General features: G+C 50.9%; 1 protein-coding gene across 2 annotated transcripts; it reads right to left on the bottom strand.

Moving 5' to 3' along the window:
- Positions 1 to 302: 302 nt before the first annotated feature.
- On the bottom strand, positions 303 to 14,885 carry RNF122 (ring finger protein 122). Of its 2 annotated transcripts, none has more exons than XM_031691513.2 (6): positions 14,459 to 14,885; positions 9,105 to 9,261; positions 4,221 to 4,266; positions 3,913 to 3,954; positions 2,415 to 2,497; positions 303 to 1,374 (listed from the first exon to the last, which is right to left on the bottom strand). In XM_031691513.2, the coding sequence occupies exons 1-6, from the start codon at positions 14,481 to 14,483 to the stop codon at positions 1,260 to 1,262; spliced, it is 468 nt and encodes a 155-aa protein (XP_031547373.1). In that variant the 5' UTR covers positions 14,484 to 14,885; the 3' UTR covers positions 303 to 1,259. The 2 variants fall into 2 exon arrangements, with proteins under 2 accessions (XP_031547373.1, XP_031547374.1); XM_031691514.2 differs by having other exon boundaries at positions 2,415 to 2,494.
- Between the last annotated feature and the right edge of the window lie 1,280 nt (positions 14,886 to 16,165).

Below are 16,165 nucleotides of genomic sequence, written 5' to 3'. Positions count from 1 at the left end.
TCTATTAATTACCAGTCTTGGTAGCCGGAACGCTGTGATAGCATACATCAACTTTCTTTAAAATTGTAGAAATCTAGTGAATGAGCCTGGCTCAGTCAGGTCTTAAAGCGCACTGATGTTAGTCCTAACTTACGCTGACCAGATAATAATCTAATTCCATCTCTTCAAGGATTAGGAAGCTCTGTGCACGTGTGTCTGCTCTGAGCATGGGGAAGTGAGAACTCGGTTCTCCCTACTGGCAGAAAAGGGCCAGCAGACACAGGCCACAACCACAGGCAAAAGGTTAGAGAAACTTGTTATTAAATTTAATTTTCTTTAAATACATAACCTTTCTCCCACCCTCAGCCATTTGGGGGAGAAACAGAAAACCCCCTACCCCTTCCGTTTGGGGGATTCCATGTATAAAACCTGAGATGGTGAGGATGAAGTACAAAAATACTATTTACAAAGGGGAAGAGGGTGTCCGTTGCGACCTTGACCTTCCGGCCCCCTCCTCCCCAAGCCCCATTTTGCTCCTTTAGGAAAAACCCCTGGGAATTCATTTGGGTGTAGAAGCCCTTCCTCTGGAGGGGGGCACCCACGGAATGGGAAGCTCTGAGACTGACAGAGGAAGAGGGGACAGGTAGCACCTCGGATGCTCGCAGGCAGAGGGGCCGCCCCCACCACCCTGCAGTCAGCAGGCCGGCCGGCCAGCCTTTGTTTCCACAGGTCTCATGTAAACATTGACTTTCCTTCTCTAGTCCCGGCTCTTCCCGGTTTCCTCTAGAGCCTCCCTCAGTTCCCCTGGAGGCACCTGGTTCCTCCATCTTTTCTTCCCTTCTGACCTTCCTCTGGAAGGAGTGGGGAGGGGCCGGGAGGTCACAGGAGGGACAGAGCCCATCTCATCCCTTCTTCCAGATCAGGGCAGCTTGTCTCCCTCAGGGCAACCCGCAGGGGGTGTGCTCCACTTCTTGGCCAAATAGGAGTGGATTGCTTTCCCCAGAGCGGGGACAAGGCAGGGAGACAGTCCAGTACCAGGATGCAGTGGTCTTGATGGGTGAGGCCGTCAGAACTGAGTAAGCAGGGAAGAAGGCTGCAGGAGGCAGAGGTGGGCCAAGTCTGGTCTCACCCTGATGCTGGAAGACCAGCCCTGCTCCCCCTCCGCTCCAGGCGAGCATGGCTGTCCCCACCCAGCAGTCTTGTTCACCACAGCCGTGTGGAAGGACCAGGCCCCCCACGAGACTAGAGGTCTTCTCCAGGCCTTAGTACAGGGGCAGCCGTCACACCAGCTCATCCAATAGGATCCCGATGCTCTGAGCGGCCTCCGAGGGACCAGCAATGGGCTTGTTGCACATGGGGCAGACACAGCGGACCTCCAGCCACTTTACCAGACACCTGTGGGCAAAGACGATCCGTTTTTCCCTAAGAAGATACCAACCTGCTCCAGCTGTCTTTTCAGAGCCCAGCTGCTTCTCAGAACAAGACCATCTCTACCCTTGCCCCAGTCTAACCGCTGTTTGCTTGGTGTCCAGAGGGGATGTGGGGCTTCATGGGTTAGGGGCAGATGGGAAGGGCTGGGGTATGGAGGGTGCTCCCTGCTTACTTCTTTTAAAAGACATCCCTGGTGCTGACAGCCCCAAGAGGCCATGCTTTCCCTGGAAACTAGAATATGCTTTGAACGCAGAAGGAAAGCAACGATGTTCTAAGAAACGCAATGACCAAAGAACCCTCTCACGTATTTTCTTACTGATGTTACTTCCCTGAATTTGGAACCACTTTTGCTGGAAATGACGACACAGAAGCAAAGGAGAAAATGGGACAACCCACAGGTCCTTTTCCTCTTAAGACTTTCCTTAAGCCCAAAGGAGAGACTGTTGGTGAGCCTAAATAAATGTCCATCAACAGATGCAGGGATAAAGAAGATGTGGTGTGCATACATATAAATAAATGGAATACTACTCAGCCATAAAAAGAATAAAATAATCCCATTTACAGCAACGTGGATGGACCTAGAGATTATCACACTAAGTTGGACAGAGAAAGACAAATACCATATATCACTTATATATGGAATCTAAACAATGATTTACTGTCTCACAGACATAGAAAACAAACATAATTACCAAAGGGGAAAGGTGAGGGGAGGGATAAATTTGGAATTTGGGATTAACAGATACAGACTACTATATATAAAATAAACAACAAGGACCTCCTGTACAGCATAGGGAACCAAATGGGAACTATATTCAACATCTTGTACCTATAATAGAAAAGAATCTGAAAAAGAATATATATATATAACTGAATCACTTTGCGTGATTACAGTGTAAATTTACACTGTAAATCAACTATACTTCAATAAAGAAATAAAAAATAAATAAAAATGAAAAAATAAAAGGCATGCCTGGACACACCCCCTCACTGTGGACACTCACTTGCGGTGGAAGGCGTGTTGGCACGGGAGCACACCCAGCTCATCCTTCCCCTTGAAGTCTTCCAGACAGACCGCGCAGGTCTGCTGCGGAAAGAAAGGGGGCCGTGTGAGGGGAGGTGGGGAGGACCTTGCTCAGCCGTCCTGAATACCCGCCACCTCATCCCCACCCCAGAGAATGAATCTAACACAGTCTCCTTAACAGCCAGAGAAACCCTAGTCAGATTTTTATAAAATTGCACTGACAGTATGGTAGCCAGACATTAACCACATGGGACTGTTTTAGATTTTTTTTTTAATCAGCTGTCATTCTTTATTTACTTAATTTGGGGAGGGGTGAATAATTAGGCTTCTTTATTTATGTAACGGAGGTAATGGGGATTGAACCCAGGACCTCATGCATGCTAAGCACATGCTCTACCACTGAGCTAAACCCCCCCGCCCCCGTTTTAGATTTAAATTGATCAAGATAAGGTGAAATTAAACATTTAGTTCCTCAGTCACACTGGGCACATTTCAAGTGCTCAGACAGCCATAAAGTGGTTAAGGGCCCCCACCCTGGGTGGGGCAGACAGCATTTCTGTCCTCAGACACTTCCACTGGGCAAGGATGGGTTTTAATCCTTTCTAGCATAGTACCTTTGGAGAGGGGGCACTTATCAATAACTGGAGATCAGGATGGGGGTCTGGCACATGGTTTTACATTCTTTAAATCCAGCCTCGCATCCCAGTGTAGCAGCCCCTTCAAGCTCAGCTGAATTATTATTCTGGAGGAGAGCTTAGCAAATGTCGGAACCCACGGACATCATGATAGCAAACACCGTAAGAGTGGACACCAAAAAGAGGGGTGAAATAAGGCTGTGTCCAGGCAGTCTCATGTCTAGTGAGACCTGTGACTTGCCCCATGCCCAGACGACCACACACTTGCTCCCTGCAGGAGTCTCCATGGTGATGGAAGGACGCCTTGGGAAATGACTCAGGGGACCTCAAGGCATAGGTAAGAAAGGACAAGAAATGGTCTATTCCTAAAAGAGTCAGAGCTGAGGGGGCCCAAGGAGTTGGTGTGATGGGGAATGGAGGGAAATAGGGAGGAACTGCAGGGCTGGACATGAGTCAGACCCACAGTCCCTAGGGCGGAGCATATACAAAGGAGCTCCTTTCAGACCGAGACATGGGGTCTGAACAGGGGGAGAAGTTCCTGAAACAGCATCGAGTGGTGTGACCATCCTCTCCCATAACATCATGCCTAGCGGGCTTCCTGGGGCCACAGGTCACCACCTATCCAAGCCCTTCTGTGAGCCTTTTGTTCTCTGTCTGCACCAGTTCCAGACATGATGGATTCTGCATACTGATCACCTCCTGGGTGAGTTTCCTTTACTTGGTCCAAGGAGATAACTAAGGCAGGGCCTAAAAAGATTCCTGCAAAGGTCTGGGCTGAGAGCGGGAGACGGTGTTGTGTGCCTTACACACTGGGCCCCCTGCGTGCTGTCCCTGAGCACTCACCCCGTATAACTGTAACTTCTTGGCATCACCTTTAAGCACCACCTGGGAAGAAAGAGGGGGTACGGTGTCAAAAGAAACCAACCACAGGGGCCAGGTGGTATCAGCCGAGGAAGGGAGCCCCCAGCCCTGACTGGAGTGCCCCCCTCACCCTCCCATGAAGGAGGGGGGCTTTGGGCCAAGCCAGACTTGCAGACATGATAGGAGTTAGCCTCAGAGGAGGCCCGGCCAGCTTAACCTGCTCCCCCCAAGTCCACCTCTAGCAGGGCAATTAGGAGGGGAGGAAGTTCAGGGCAAGATGTGGACTTTACCTCTTTATATCCATATCGTTCACTCTGCGCCTGGTTCCGGAGTTTGCTGCGGGAGCGAGAAAGAAAGGGGTTACAGTGTCTGCACAAACAGCCATTCAAAGCAGGAGAGGAGGCCTGGCTGCCTGGGGCATCCTTCTGGGGACGGGGAGGCATGTTCCCCGCTGTGAGGAGGAACTATGTCTTGTCCCGTAGACACATGGATTATGATTATGGACATGGTGCAGGTCACCAGAGTGGATTAAGGTCCCAGACTCTTAACTCAACTTCAACTTCCTCAAAATTCACTGCCAGCAGCCAGACTTGGGAGCTGTCTGGCAGAGCACCCCCGCAATAGCTCACTTACTCTCTCCACTGTTTCTCAGTGGGGCACTTCCTGCTCCCCAGATGCACAGATCAACAAGTCAGCTTCCTGAGTGTCCAGAAGCGAGCTAGTCTTAAAAGGGCTATTTCCATCAAGCCAGGGTAGCAGGAGAAAGCCTCCAGATCCTGGGGAATTTTCTACCCAGAGAACACAAGTATTCTGGAAGCAAAGCACACACTTCCCCCCGCCCTGGTGCCAGGCCAACACGGGCAGTTCCTTCTTTGTTTTCCTCTTTTTGTTTCAAGCTGGTGGCCTGCACACAGCCGAACTCTCAATAGCCAGACACAATGGCCAGAGCGTGCTGTTACCAGCGGCCGTAGCACAGTAGGTACCAAGGATGTGGTCTGCGATGATCCCAGGGCTAACAGATTCATACACGGTCCTGTGGATTCCAAACCACCTCAAGAGGGAGAGACTCCTTTTTCCCGATGAGGAACATGAAGTCCAAAGAAGTCAAGTGACTGGCCAGAGCTTCAGCGCTCGCTGGCAGCAGAGCCTGGATTCTAACCAAAAAGACAACCTGATGACGGAGGCCGAGCTCTGCCGCACACACTGTGGCCTGCTTCACCATCAGCAGGAACACATCACAGTCCTGAGAATGTGATCTGGTTTGAGGAAACCGCCTTTCCCCAACAAGCCTCCAGGTCTCTGAATGGCTTACTACGCAAATGGCTGGGACCGTGATCACGCACTGGGCGTACAGTTTTTTGTTTTTGTTTTTGTTTTTGTCTTTTATTCTCAGTAAGAGAAACCTTCCAAATCGTGCAGGGAGCTTGACCACCTCCTGTACGTGGGAGATGGAGGGGGCTTCTCTCCCACAGGTCATTTCAACCAAAGATCTGGGTTATTGGAAGGAAACATCAGAAAACCACCAGGTTAGATCAGGTGCAGTAAACTGCAGCCTCCCGAGAGCCAAGTCCAGTTGATCATTTGTTTTCTAGAACCTACCAGCTAAGAATGGTATGTGTTCTTAAGTGGCTGAAAGCAGACATTGACAGGCTATTTCATATCATGTGAACATGATATGAAACTCAACTTTCAAAGCCCATAAAATTTTACTGGAGCACAGCCACACTTGTAGTCGGTGTGTTGTCTCTGGCTGCTGCTTCTGCACAGCAGAGCTGGGTAGAGCAGACAGGGGTCACATGACCTGCAAGCCTAACCTACCCGACCTTTTGCAGAAAAAGATGGCTGGCCTGAGTTAGAGGAAAAGAACCTCCCATCACAAGCCTCAGTCAGAGGCGGTGAGGGCAGACGCTCCGTGGGCAATGCAGCGATGCTGAAACAGCCTCCAGAATGGGGGAAGGTACAAGGCAGGGAAGAGGGAAGCCCAAAGCAGTCAGGGAACAGATGAGATCTGTTGCAGCCACCTCCATGGCTCCTAACAGGAGGTCAGGGGACCTGGTGGGGCCCCTTGTGCCTGGAGCCTCTTAGGAGCTGCAGCCCAGGTGTCCTCCTGCCATGGGGCTGAGGCGGGGCAGCCCAACCCCTGCCCTCTCGCTCGGTGGAGGGTTTTGGGTCATTGACGAGTTGGACTAAGAGCCTAAGCAGGGCTCCTGCAGTTCCACCCTTTACGTGGCCCCTTCATAAATACAGATGCATCTGCGCCCCCACTTCCAAATGACACGGGCAGGGAAGGGCTCACCCAAAGCTTAAATGATCAAGTGCTACCTGCCTGATGCTGAGTTCACCTGGGGAAGGAAGAAAGCGATCTCACTGTCAGGGGATCACAGCCGCCTTCGGAGGGGGACACTGCCACTGTCGCCAGGTGTGTACGGGGTAAGTAAGGAAGTGGTGAGGAGCATGCTTCTTGACTCAGAGTGAGGGGACGTCACACGTCTTTTGAGTCTTGCCCGCCTTGCCTGCAACGTGGCTACACTTCTATTGCACGTTCAGTGCCCCTCTGCTTGCTGTACCGTGGGATGCCCGGGGTGCCCTCCTTCCCCACCCTCGTCCCTTCTGTCTGCCTGGTTCCCTTTAAGGCTCTCACCCAAGGATCCTCCAGAAGCCAGACTCTTAGCAGCCAGGACTATCTATCTGCACAGCAAAGGGCTTCAGAGCCACACTCTGGGTTCCCTCTGCACAGACTTCCATATCAGGAAGGTACTGATGGCAAGGAAATGGGGCCAAAGGGTTGCAAGGGAAACAAAAGCAAAAAGCAGAGCTCTGGGCCATCCCAGCGGGGGTGGAGCGCCAGCAACTTGGGACAGGTGGCCTTCTCAGCTGCCGGGTAAGCAAAGCAACTAAAAATACCCTGATTTCAATGAGACCATTTCTAGCTGCTGCCAGTGGGCTCCCCAGTGCTTCTCCCTTTTGCAACAAACAATGCAGCCAGGTCCTGAGAAGAATTGTCCCTTTCCTGCCTGTTTGGACTTCACGGGCCCCTCCATCCTGTGCGGGGCAGAGGTCGGCTCTGGATGGGAGCGGCAGGGAGACTGAGCAAGGGGGTGCTGGGGAGAGGGGGCTGGCCTTGGCCGATGAGCTCATCAGGTCGGGGTGGGGGTGGGGTGGGGTGTCATGGGCCTATTTTGGCTGAGGAGGAAACCGAGAAGCTGGGAGAGGAAGTGGCTTCTGTGCTTGTGTGTCTTTCTATATTTAGACACTCACAGGCTGCCACAGAACAGCAGGCCCGGGGCACCATGAAACTCCAGGGTCAAACAGGCCAGGGGCGGGGGTGGGATGCTGCAGAACAAAGGGCTGCAGGACCAGGGGGCAGATCACTGCCAGAGGGACAGGTGGTGCTGCCGCCCTGCAGGGGGGAAGCTTTTGGTATCGTGTGGTTGCAGCTCTGTTCTTTCCCCCCAGCCAAACACAAAACAAATCAGCTATGCCCAGCTCGCAGCCTGTCCTGCAGGGCCCCGATCTCCAGCGGTAAGGGGGTGACCACTGCTGTTCCTCCACTTCCCACTCAAGGAATAAGAATCAGAGAAGGCCAAAGTGTGGAATCTGAAAAACTCTAGCTAACGGGTCCCCAGACTAGCCCACCTCTCCGTATTCCTCAATATATGACCTTCGACAGAGTAACTGTCTGAGCGTGAATTTCCTCATTTACAAAGCAGGCTTAACACTGAACAGCCTCTTCCCAGCATCACACGTAAATCCTTGGTATCTCCAGTCTCTGGGGAACCGCATAAATTGCTTAATCTGGGGAGACGGGGGTGGGTAAGGAGATGGGCGTAGTTAGTGGTCAGGAGGACAGAAGAGTTTAAGGAAGAAAACCTAGGCTTGGGGAAAGGGGAGGGGGTGGCAAGACACCAGAAATCTACCCTCACCCCCCCCCACTTAATAACCAGATGCAAATTTTAGACTCAGTTGCACAGGAGGGGAAACAAACCATGATCTTCTCTGCAAAGACCTGTAAGTGGAAAGTTCCAGTCCTAGGGACTTTTTAAATGCTGAGAAACAAGAGGCCCAGGGCAGTGGGCTGGGGGCCACTGGGGAGCAGGGCCCAAGGACATTTCCCCTTCTTAAGAGAGAGCTCCTGCAGTCCTAGGAATCCGGAAGGCTGTTCACCTTCCCTCCAGCCTCCTGCCAGGTGAGACACTCAAACCCACCAGGACATCTCAGTGGGGAACTCCTTTTGCCTTCGTCTTAATCTTCTTAGGTGACTTGTTCAGACCCTAGCCTAGACCCCAGCTGATGTCTACCCAGTCTTTTGGTAGCGTGTGTGTGTGTGTGTGTGTGTGTGTGTGTGTGTGCGTTTGTGTGTGTGTGTGTTGGTTAGTTATTACAACGGCTCCACGAACCACAAGCACATTCTACTGTCAGAGATGTTCAACGTTCTCTGGGCACAGGACAGTCCTATACAATGAGGAATTGTTAATACCAATAGTGTGCCCCCGTCAGAAACACTATTTCTTTTTTCCACTCTGAATACCAGGCATGCCCCACATTCTTGATAGAAAACGACAGCCACCAGTTCCCGTATCTTTCAACAAGAAGTGAAGAAACAGTTCCTGGAGCTTGGCTGGCCCTGCCAAGCTCAAGTCCTTCCCTGGAACTCTACATAGCAAGAATAAGTGATGGATTTAGGTTTTTCTCTCCCAAAAATAAGAGCTGGCGAGGCAGAACAAACAAGCAGCTCCATAGACACCAGCCTGCAAATGTCAGCATCTGGAGAGTTGACAACAGGCTTTCCCAGGGGGGCAGAAGAACAGTCCACGGGCATAATGACGCCCACCAATCCCTAGCTACCCAGAGGGTGCACATGGTGGAGGGAGCGGTTAAGGGACCACCAGTGATATTATTTGGTCAGACAGTCATTCTAGGCAACCTTACAGTAACTGGGATGCAGCCCAACGCCATGCTGACCTCATACGCTCTCGAACAACTTGATAGGCTAATGTAAACAGAGACGCCAGGTCTCACGGGCCCAGCGAACGGCAGGCTAAGTCCTGCCCTCAAAGCAGAGGCCCCCGCTGGAGGCTGGTGACTCTGCTATGGGAGCCTTGCTCGGCCCACCCTACCCCTGGCCACCGCCTCCTGGATGCCCTCCACCCCAGCTCAGCCAGTGAACCACTCACCTGATGAAATAGCAGCAGAAAATGAGGCTGAGCATGAAGACAAAGATGCCCGTGCCAAAGATGACCATGTAGATGTTGAGGGGAAGATCTTGGAAACTGATGGGTGGCATCGAGCAGGACTTGTTGGTGCTCACCAGTCCCAGGCCGCAGAAACACCCTGCAAGCAATGGGGGAGGAAACGTGTTATGATAGTGGGAAACGTTCCACTGGGGTCGATGGGTCTATGTCCGCAAGGATGGAGGGAGATGTGGCAAACCTCTGGTCCAGGGGTTTACATTTATACTCTAGTTCTAACACTTACTAGCTATGTGATCTTGGGTAAATTACTTAACCAATCTGTGAAATGGGATACTATACACAGTACTTAAAATGGCATCCGCATCTAGGGGACCAAGGATTCAATGGACGGAAAGCAGGGAACTCACTTCCATCAGTGAGAAGCCCATATGGAGCAAGAGCAAGATGAAGAGCCTTAGGGGAGGAAACTCTGCTTCTCCCTAGCTATGCGACCTTTAAGAAATCACCTCTCTAAAAGCTTCCCTTTGTCAAAGGAAAACAGCAACATGCAGAGAGGAGTGAAATGATGGTGTTAAAAAAAAATATGCTTTGTAAACTGCAAAGGTCACTTGTCATTATTAAGCCACCTGCTCCAGAAGCCAAGTTGCACTAGGACCAGAATAGAAATTGTTCACTCCAAGGCTGGGCCAGCATTTCAGAAAGTGGCAGGGGGGTGGGGGCGGGGAGCTGCAGCTAACTTTTCTTGGCCACCTTCCCCTTTCTACTCAAAGCCTTGCAGGGCAGTCCCACAGTGGTGGTGGCATCCGCGGGAGCTTGTTAGAAATGCAGAGTCTCAGGCCCACCCCCTCCTGACCAAAATGAATCAGAATCTATGTTTTAACAAAGTCCACTCAGTGTGGGAAGCATTGGCTAGCCGAGAGATGCTTCTTTTTCTCACGTGACTCAGGAGTAAATCCCATTTGGTCTGAAGGTGGTAATCACCTTGCCCATGCCAAGGTTTGGTGCTGAGGTAGGTGTGTGAGAAGGTTCTGGCCAAAGAAACAAAGAGAAAGGGAAAAGAAAAGATTTCTCTTTTTTGGGGGGGGTCACATCTCCCACAAAACATCTGAAATGGTGGCAGCCAAGTTACAACTGGAAAGAGAGAAGTTCAACATAAATCTGGTGCCCAGAGGACCAGGAAAGAGGAGAAAGAAGGAAAGATTTTGTCAGCTGAGTTGCTGGATTAACCAATTCTGGAGGCAGTTGCTATCCTGGGACTACTGGTCCTGGGAGTTAGTAATATTTTCTGTAATGCATTAACTACATAAGGGAAGAAAAAAAAAAAGAGAAGATTTAACAACAAACCAGTTGAGTATTTTTTCCTGCTTGTAGGCAAAATTATCAGTGGTCCAAAAGGTAAGCATCAAACACCTAGATTTCAGAAAGTGCTGGGACAAGGCTAGACTTTACCTTCCACCTGCTGCCGCCCAGGCACATCCTCATGCTATGAATTCAACCTCTGTAGTAGTGCCACAGTGAAATGTTATCCGGCCCCCTCCACTGGGGATGAAAAAGACTCAATCACTCAATAATGTGTCTACAGTCAAACAGCTAAGAGGGCCTGGCTTCAAAGACCTTGGGACTCAAGCCATCAACATGGTTTTTAAGTACTTTCCTAACATCGTGGTTAGGAGCCAGAAACCCACGAATACACTTTGGAATTCGACATCGTAACAGCGAGGCTACTGCAACTCAGCAGAAGACTGACTTCAGAGACTCGAAGTCATCTCTGACATCATGAATCTCATGCCTCTTCATCCCTTAGATCAATCTAGTGACCAGTACTCTGAGCCTCCCTTCAAACCTCTTTCAGATTCTGTGCCAGCTCTATTGCCAAGTCCCTGTTCCAAACAGATTTGGGGCCCAATTCTACTCCAAGCCCTTATTCCAGATGCCTAAATGATGTCTAGTCCCTCACCTAATTTAGCTCACGTGTCTGACATTTCCTCCCACTTGGTTCCTATGGTGTATTTTCCAAACTCAGGACTGGCTTCGAGTCCTCCTAAACACGCATGTGCCAGGTCCCCGCCCAGTACTCTCCAGGATCACCCCATGTGGGCCAGTCCCCTATTTCTTGCCCAACCCCGTCTTCACTTACCTCCACGCCTTTGTTCCTGCAGCTTTCCCTACCTGAAACTCCCTCTCCCTTCTGAAGTCCACCAAGCCTGGTCTTTGTGCTATTCCAGTGACCTCTCCCTGCCACCCCCCCTCCAAATTCTGTAGTCACATGGCCTGCATCATGTGTTCTGGCTCCGGTACATCCACTGGCTTATCTTACGTTGCCCAATCATTCTTAACATCAATTTAATTTAACTCAAACATGCATTAAGCATTGATTATATGACAAGTATCGTGACAGATATTGACGATTAAAAAGCAAATTAGAAAGACTAGATGATTTTATTGTCTAGGGAAGAAGACAGACACAAAGGTTTTACAAAACACAAATGAAGCACCACAGTAGAGGCGGGACTCTACGCAATCCTGAGACCAGAGATGGAGAGAGTTCTTTCTCACAAGCCTGAATGCTGGGAGGCAGGTCTGAGGACAGTGACTTGGACATTGGTACATTCTCCAGTGTCTTACCCTCGCTCAGGTTTCACTTGTTTTCAATAACTGGTGAACAGATTTTTTTAAAAAAACTCCTGGTTTTCTCAAGACAAACCAGTAATCTTGGCAAGAGCTCCCACTTCAAAGTAAAGAGACTGAAATTTGGGAAAATTCCCCAGAAACTGCCCTCAGTTAATAGATGACTGGTCGACCAACAAGCATTACTGATGGCATGATTTATACACTGACATTATGGAGAAACAAAAAGTAAAAGAAGTTCTTCTCCTAAAAGACTTTTTTTTTTAAATTAACAGTCCTTTATTTATTTATGGGGTGGGTAATTAGGTTTATTTGTTTATTTATTCATGTGGAGGTCCTGGGAATTGAACCCAGGACCTCAGGCATGTTAAGCATTCACTCCACCACTGAGATATACCCTCCCTCCTGTAAATCCTTTAGAATAAGTTGGAAAAAAATGCTCCTAAACTTTGCTAAGCCCTCGCTTCTAGCCTCCAGCATGGGTTAGAAAGTTTTCACCCCTTCACCCTCCACTCAAATATTTGATCTCTGTGGGCCAAAGGAGATCAATTTTCCATGAAGGCATCACGGTGGACTCGCTAGGGAGGGACAACCTTCAGTCCACTCTGGAAAAGGGCCTTTGGGCTTCCCTTCCAGGAACTCTGTCCTCAATGCCAGGAGCCTTCCTCCCCACCAGGCACATCTCCCCCACCCTCGTCTCAGCAGTATTCGATGCTGTAAGAGGGTCTAACTCTCTCTTACAATTTGGCTCTCTCTGCCTGGATCCTGGCATCTTTAGGGTTCCAAAGAGCCTCATTTGGTTTCCTGTTCTGAGAGCTCGCCCAGCAATGGCCAGAGTTAATGCACACAGTACACACGTATTCACTCTGGCCTCAGCAGTGTATCAGTTTATCTTGACCGTCTTATCTTGCCGAGAGAAGCTTTCCCTGGGGCTTCAGGACTGAGTCAGTGAGTTGGGGACTTTTCTGTGATAAAGAGGTGTGGGTAGGAAGAGCTTCACAGTCAAGAGGAGTCGGCCCATTTGCTTGTATTCTGAGTAAAAAGAAATGGAAAAAATATACATTTGGCTAAAAGCGGACAGTGGAGTAGTTTTTCCTCTAAAACTTATGAGGACCGAACACCAAGCCCAGGAAAGAGGGGCTCCAGCTATTTTTCGCTAAGGTGTTGGGGAAGGGATGGCTTCCTCATTAGAGTCAAAGAAGAATGATCTCTCAGGCCCTTTAAGAAGTGAAAAGATAAAGCAGCAAGTCCTTTGAGGGTCTAAAAATCTCATATGAAAGAGGGCTGCCCCAGACGAAAGGCCAGGGTTACTGGCAGCCACCTTGGTTCTCCTCCTGAAGTCTGTTCCATTGTTTCAGCCAACCTATGAAAGCCTTGACATCAGAATGTCTCATCTCCCGGCTTGCAGGCTGGGAGCTGGAATGACGTCAAGAGAAGGGCCGGCCAAGAAAGACCAGTGGATCTGGGAAATGCGTCCCCTTCCCAGCCAACGGGAATCTTTCCCAGATGCTGGGATGCACTGTCCTTCCTCACCCCCCTCCATCCTCCGCCCCCACTCCAGCAATGCTGCCTATCACACACAGCTTGGTTCATTTTCAGGAAATTAGATCCTACCAGCAAGAGGAAGAGGGGGATGGGGACCACTCACACACATGCTGCCCAAACCCTGCTTAAAACAAAAGCCTTCTGAAATAATTAATGCAAGATCTGGCAAGAGTCTGCTCTCAAGAATGGATTTTTCTTTTTTTCTAACTAGCCAGCCTAACAGCCTCAGCCATAAGGTCAGCTGTTTTTGTCCCTCGCACCCCACCCCTCTCCTCCAGAAACTCTCCAAGCTTTAGGACAGCGCGATCAAGGTCCTAGGGCCATTGGAAGGTATTACCAGCCAAGGTTCTTAACTGACCCGCTCAGAAGAGCCATCCTCTCAGGAAGCCTGGGCGGGGAATCAGACCCAAGTCCAACCTGTATCACCTGAACCGCTTAAAGCCCGAGGTGAGAGGAATTTAGCATCACCCAGGCCGGGGTGGGAGGGGTGACTGGGTCTGGAGGCGCGGCCAACACCGAGGCACAGGAGCTAGTCCTGCGGTCTTGCCTTGGCTCCCCAGGCCAGCCCAGCACTCAAAGGTAGCCGGGCGCCCAGATATCTGCAAGGCTTTATCAATCCAATAAAGCCACGCTCTAATCCGGCGTCCTCCACAGACACAAAGCCCCCTGTGAAGCCAACAAAGGCGCAGAGGAAGCCGCCGCCGCGCCCCGTCCCGCACGCTGCATTGTATACATATTTAAAATAGCCTGCAAACTTTCAGGCCGGGAACTTGAGCTCCCTCTAGGAGATCCAAGCCCGAGCGCGGATTTAATTCTCCTCCGACAACCACAACAAAGAACAGTTTGAGCTCACAAAGGCAAGGGAAGCGGGTAGGAGAGCGAAATCGCCACACAAAGGCCGGGAACCCCTCGGCTCCCACGCCCCCCGCCCGCCGCCCGCTCACAGCGCTTTCTCAGCCCTTTAGTTAAACCTGGATTTTTTTTTTTTCAAATTCCGCGCTGTGCAGAGCAGAGTTGGGCGCCAGGACGCCTCCGAGGCCGTCGCATTTCAGGAGAAACTTGGCTGGAGAGGGAGGACGAGCCCTCCGACCTGAACCGTGGCGCCCCCCACCTCGCGTCTCCGGCCAGCCCCGCGTCCCTCTCCCTCCCGGCCCGGGACTCACCGTTACACCACTGGAATGGGTGCATCAATGAACTCTCGGCTGGCTTCCTCTAGCGAACGAACGCAGGCAGCGAGCGGGTCGGGCAGGCGGGGTGGGCGCGCCCGCTCGCGGGGCCGCAGGAGGGGCCGGTGCGGGGCGCGGCAGCCAACTTCCTCCGCAAGTCGAACTCCCTCCGGAGCCGGGGGCTTCGGCGAGAAGGGTTGTAGAGCAACAAAGAGGAAAGAGAAGAAAACAAACAAACAAACAAACAAACAAACAGAAAGTCCCCCGGATCCAAGCACCGCGGAGAAAAGGCAAGGAGGGCCCCGGGGCTCGGGGAGCTGCGGGGCGCCGTAGGGCCAGGTGGGGGCGCCCGGTAGGCAGAGGAGGAGTGACCCAGAAGCGGCGGCGCAGAGGTGAGCTTCCAGGGACGCCGAAACTGACACGGGGTGCGCACACACCCTCCCTTATACTCCCCGCCCCCGAAACTCCGCCCCCCGCCCATCACCCGCCCTCCGGCCAATGGGAGCCTTCCTCCCGGCCCCGGGTATTATTTGCAGGTCCGCCCGGATCCGAGCGGGCAGCGTCTTGGCCCCCTGGACGCCTCCCTCTTCACCTTTCCAGTCCTCGGGATACTTAAGTCAAAAGAGGCGCGCGCTGCGCCGTGGGGTGGCCGGCCGAAGCAGCCCTGGGCAGCCGGGGCCAGCCTCCTCCGCCGGGGACCCGGAGGAAACCGAACAATTAGTGTCACAGTGTTTTCTGCCTCCAGATCTGTTACTGTTTAGCACTTCTATAGCTCTTTGAGAAGCCAGTTCTGGGGAGGGGTTACATTTCTGGCCGGAAGGCAAGGACTCGGTCCTGGGTGGCGGTTCGCACGTTCCTTTGCTCACTTCCGAACTGGGGGCACTGAAGCCAGGAGGTAAAGCCGATGAATTACAAAAGTGAGATCTGGAAAGCGCTTCAGCTGTCATCTCATGTTTTGGCGAGCCGCCCCCACCACCAATTCCCCCCAGTTTTACAAACAAGGAACTAAGGTCTGAAGCTTAAGCATACGACAGACTTGTCAGGGCTCTAAACTCTTGAGTAGCAGAGTCAAACCCAGACATCGACATTGGCAATACCCTAAGGGCAGTATCTTCTGCATCTAGCACCGCGCAGGTGTTGAATAAACAGTAGCTGGGAGAAAGGCTGAATCTCTTGATTCACTGTTCAGTGTGGTAATTTCTTTACCTGATGTTGCATACACTTTGAAAACTTTGAGAACTTTTCTTTCTTTCTTTCTTTCTTTCTTTCTTTCTTTCTTTCTTTCTTTCTTTCTTTCTTTCTTTCTTTCTTTTCTTTCTTCCTTCCTTCCTTCCTTTCCCTTTTCCTTTCCTTCCTCTCTTCCTCTGCTTCTTTTTCTTTTTTCTTTTATTTGTCTGTCTTTGTCTTTCATTTATCCAGAACGGATTCACCGTGAACCTACTTTGTGCCAAGCACTGTTTCACTGGCAACCCATCAATGTCCTCCAGTCCGATGTCCTGGAATTTACACTGCATGAGGAGACAAACAGTAAGCAAGCAGGAAAACATTTACATAAGAATGATTCAACCTAATCTTCATATTAAACTTACTCTCTCAATAGAAGGTGATAAATATTTTCCCTAACTCTTCAAAGTTTGTAACACACAAATAAGACTATGCAGATGAGTACTTTGTCATTTAAAAGCATGACGGTTAAGGTAGCAA

This window comes from Vicugna pacos, chromosome 26 (genome assembly GCF_048564905.1).
Source record: "Vicugna pacos chromosome 26, VicPac4, whole genome shotgun sequence".
Lineage (NCBI taxonomy): Eukaryota > Metazoa > Chordata > Mammalia > Artiodactyla > Camelidae > Vicugna > Vicugna pacos.
This window is presented reverse-complemented; position numbering and strand designations above follow the sequence as displayed.

What these genes read in the sequence shown, in the direction of transcription:
- RNF122 (XM_031691513.2), bottom strand. Translation starts at nt 14,483, where the DNA reads ATGCACCCATTCCAGTGGTGTAACG. An exon ending in CCCATTCCAGTGGTGTAACG is followed by an intron (nt 9,262 to 14,458) that starts GTGAGTCCCGGG and finishes CATTGCTTGCAG; the next exon opens with GGTGTTTCTGCGGCCTGGGA. An exon ending in CAACACGCCTTCCACCGCAA is followed by an intron (nt 1,375 to 2,414) that starts GTGAGTGTCCAC and finishes CTTTGCCCACAG; the next exon opens with GTGTCTGGTAAAGTGGCTGG.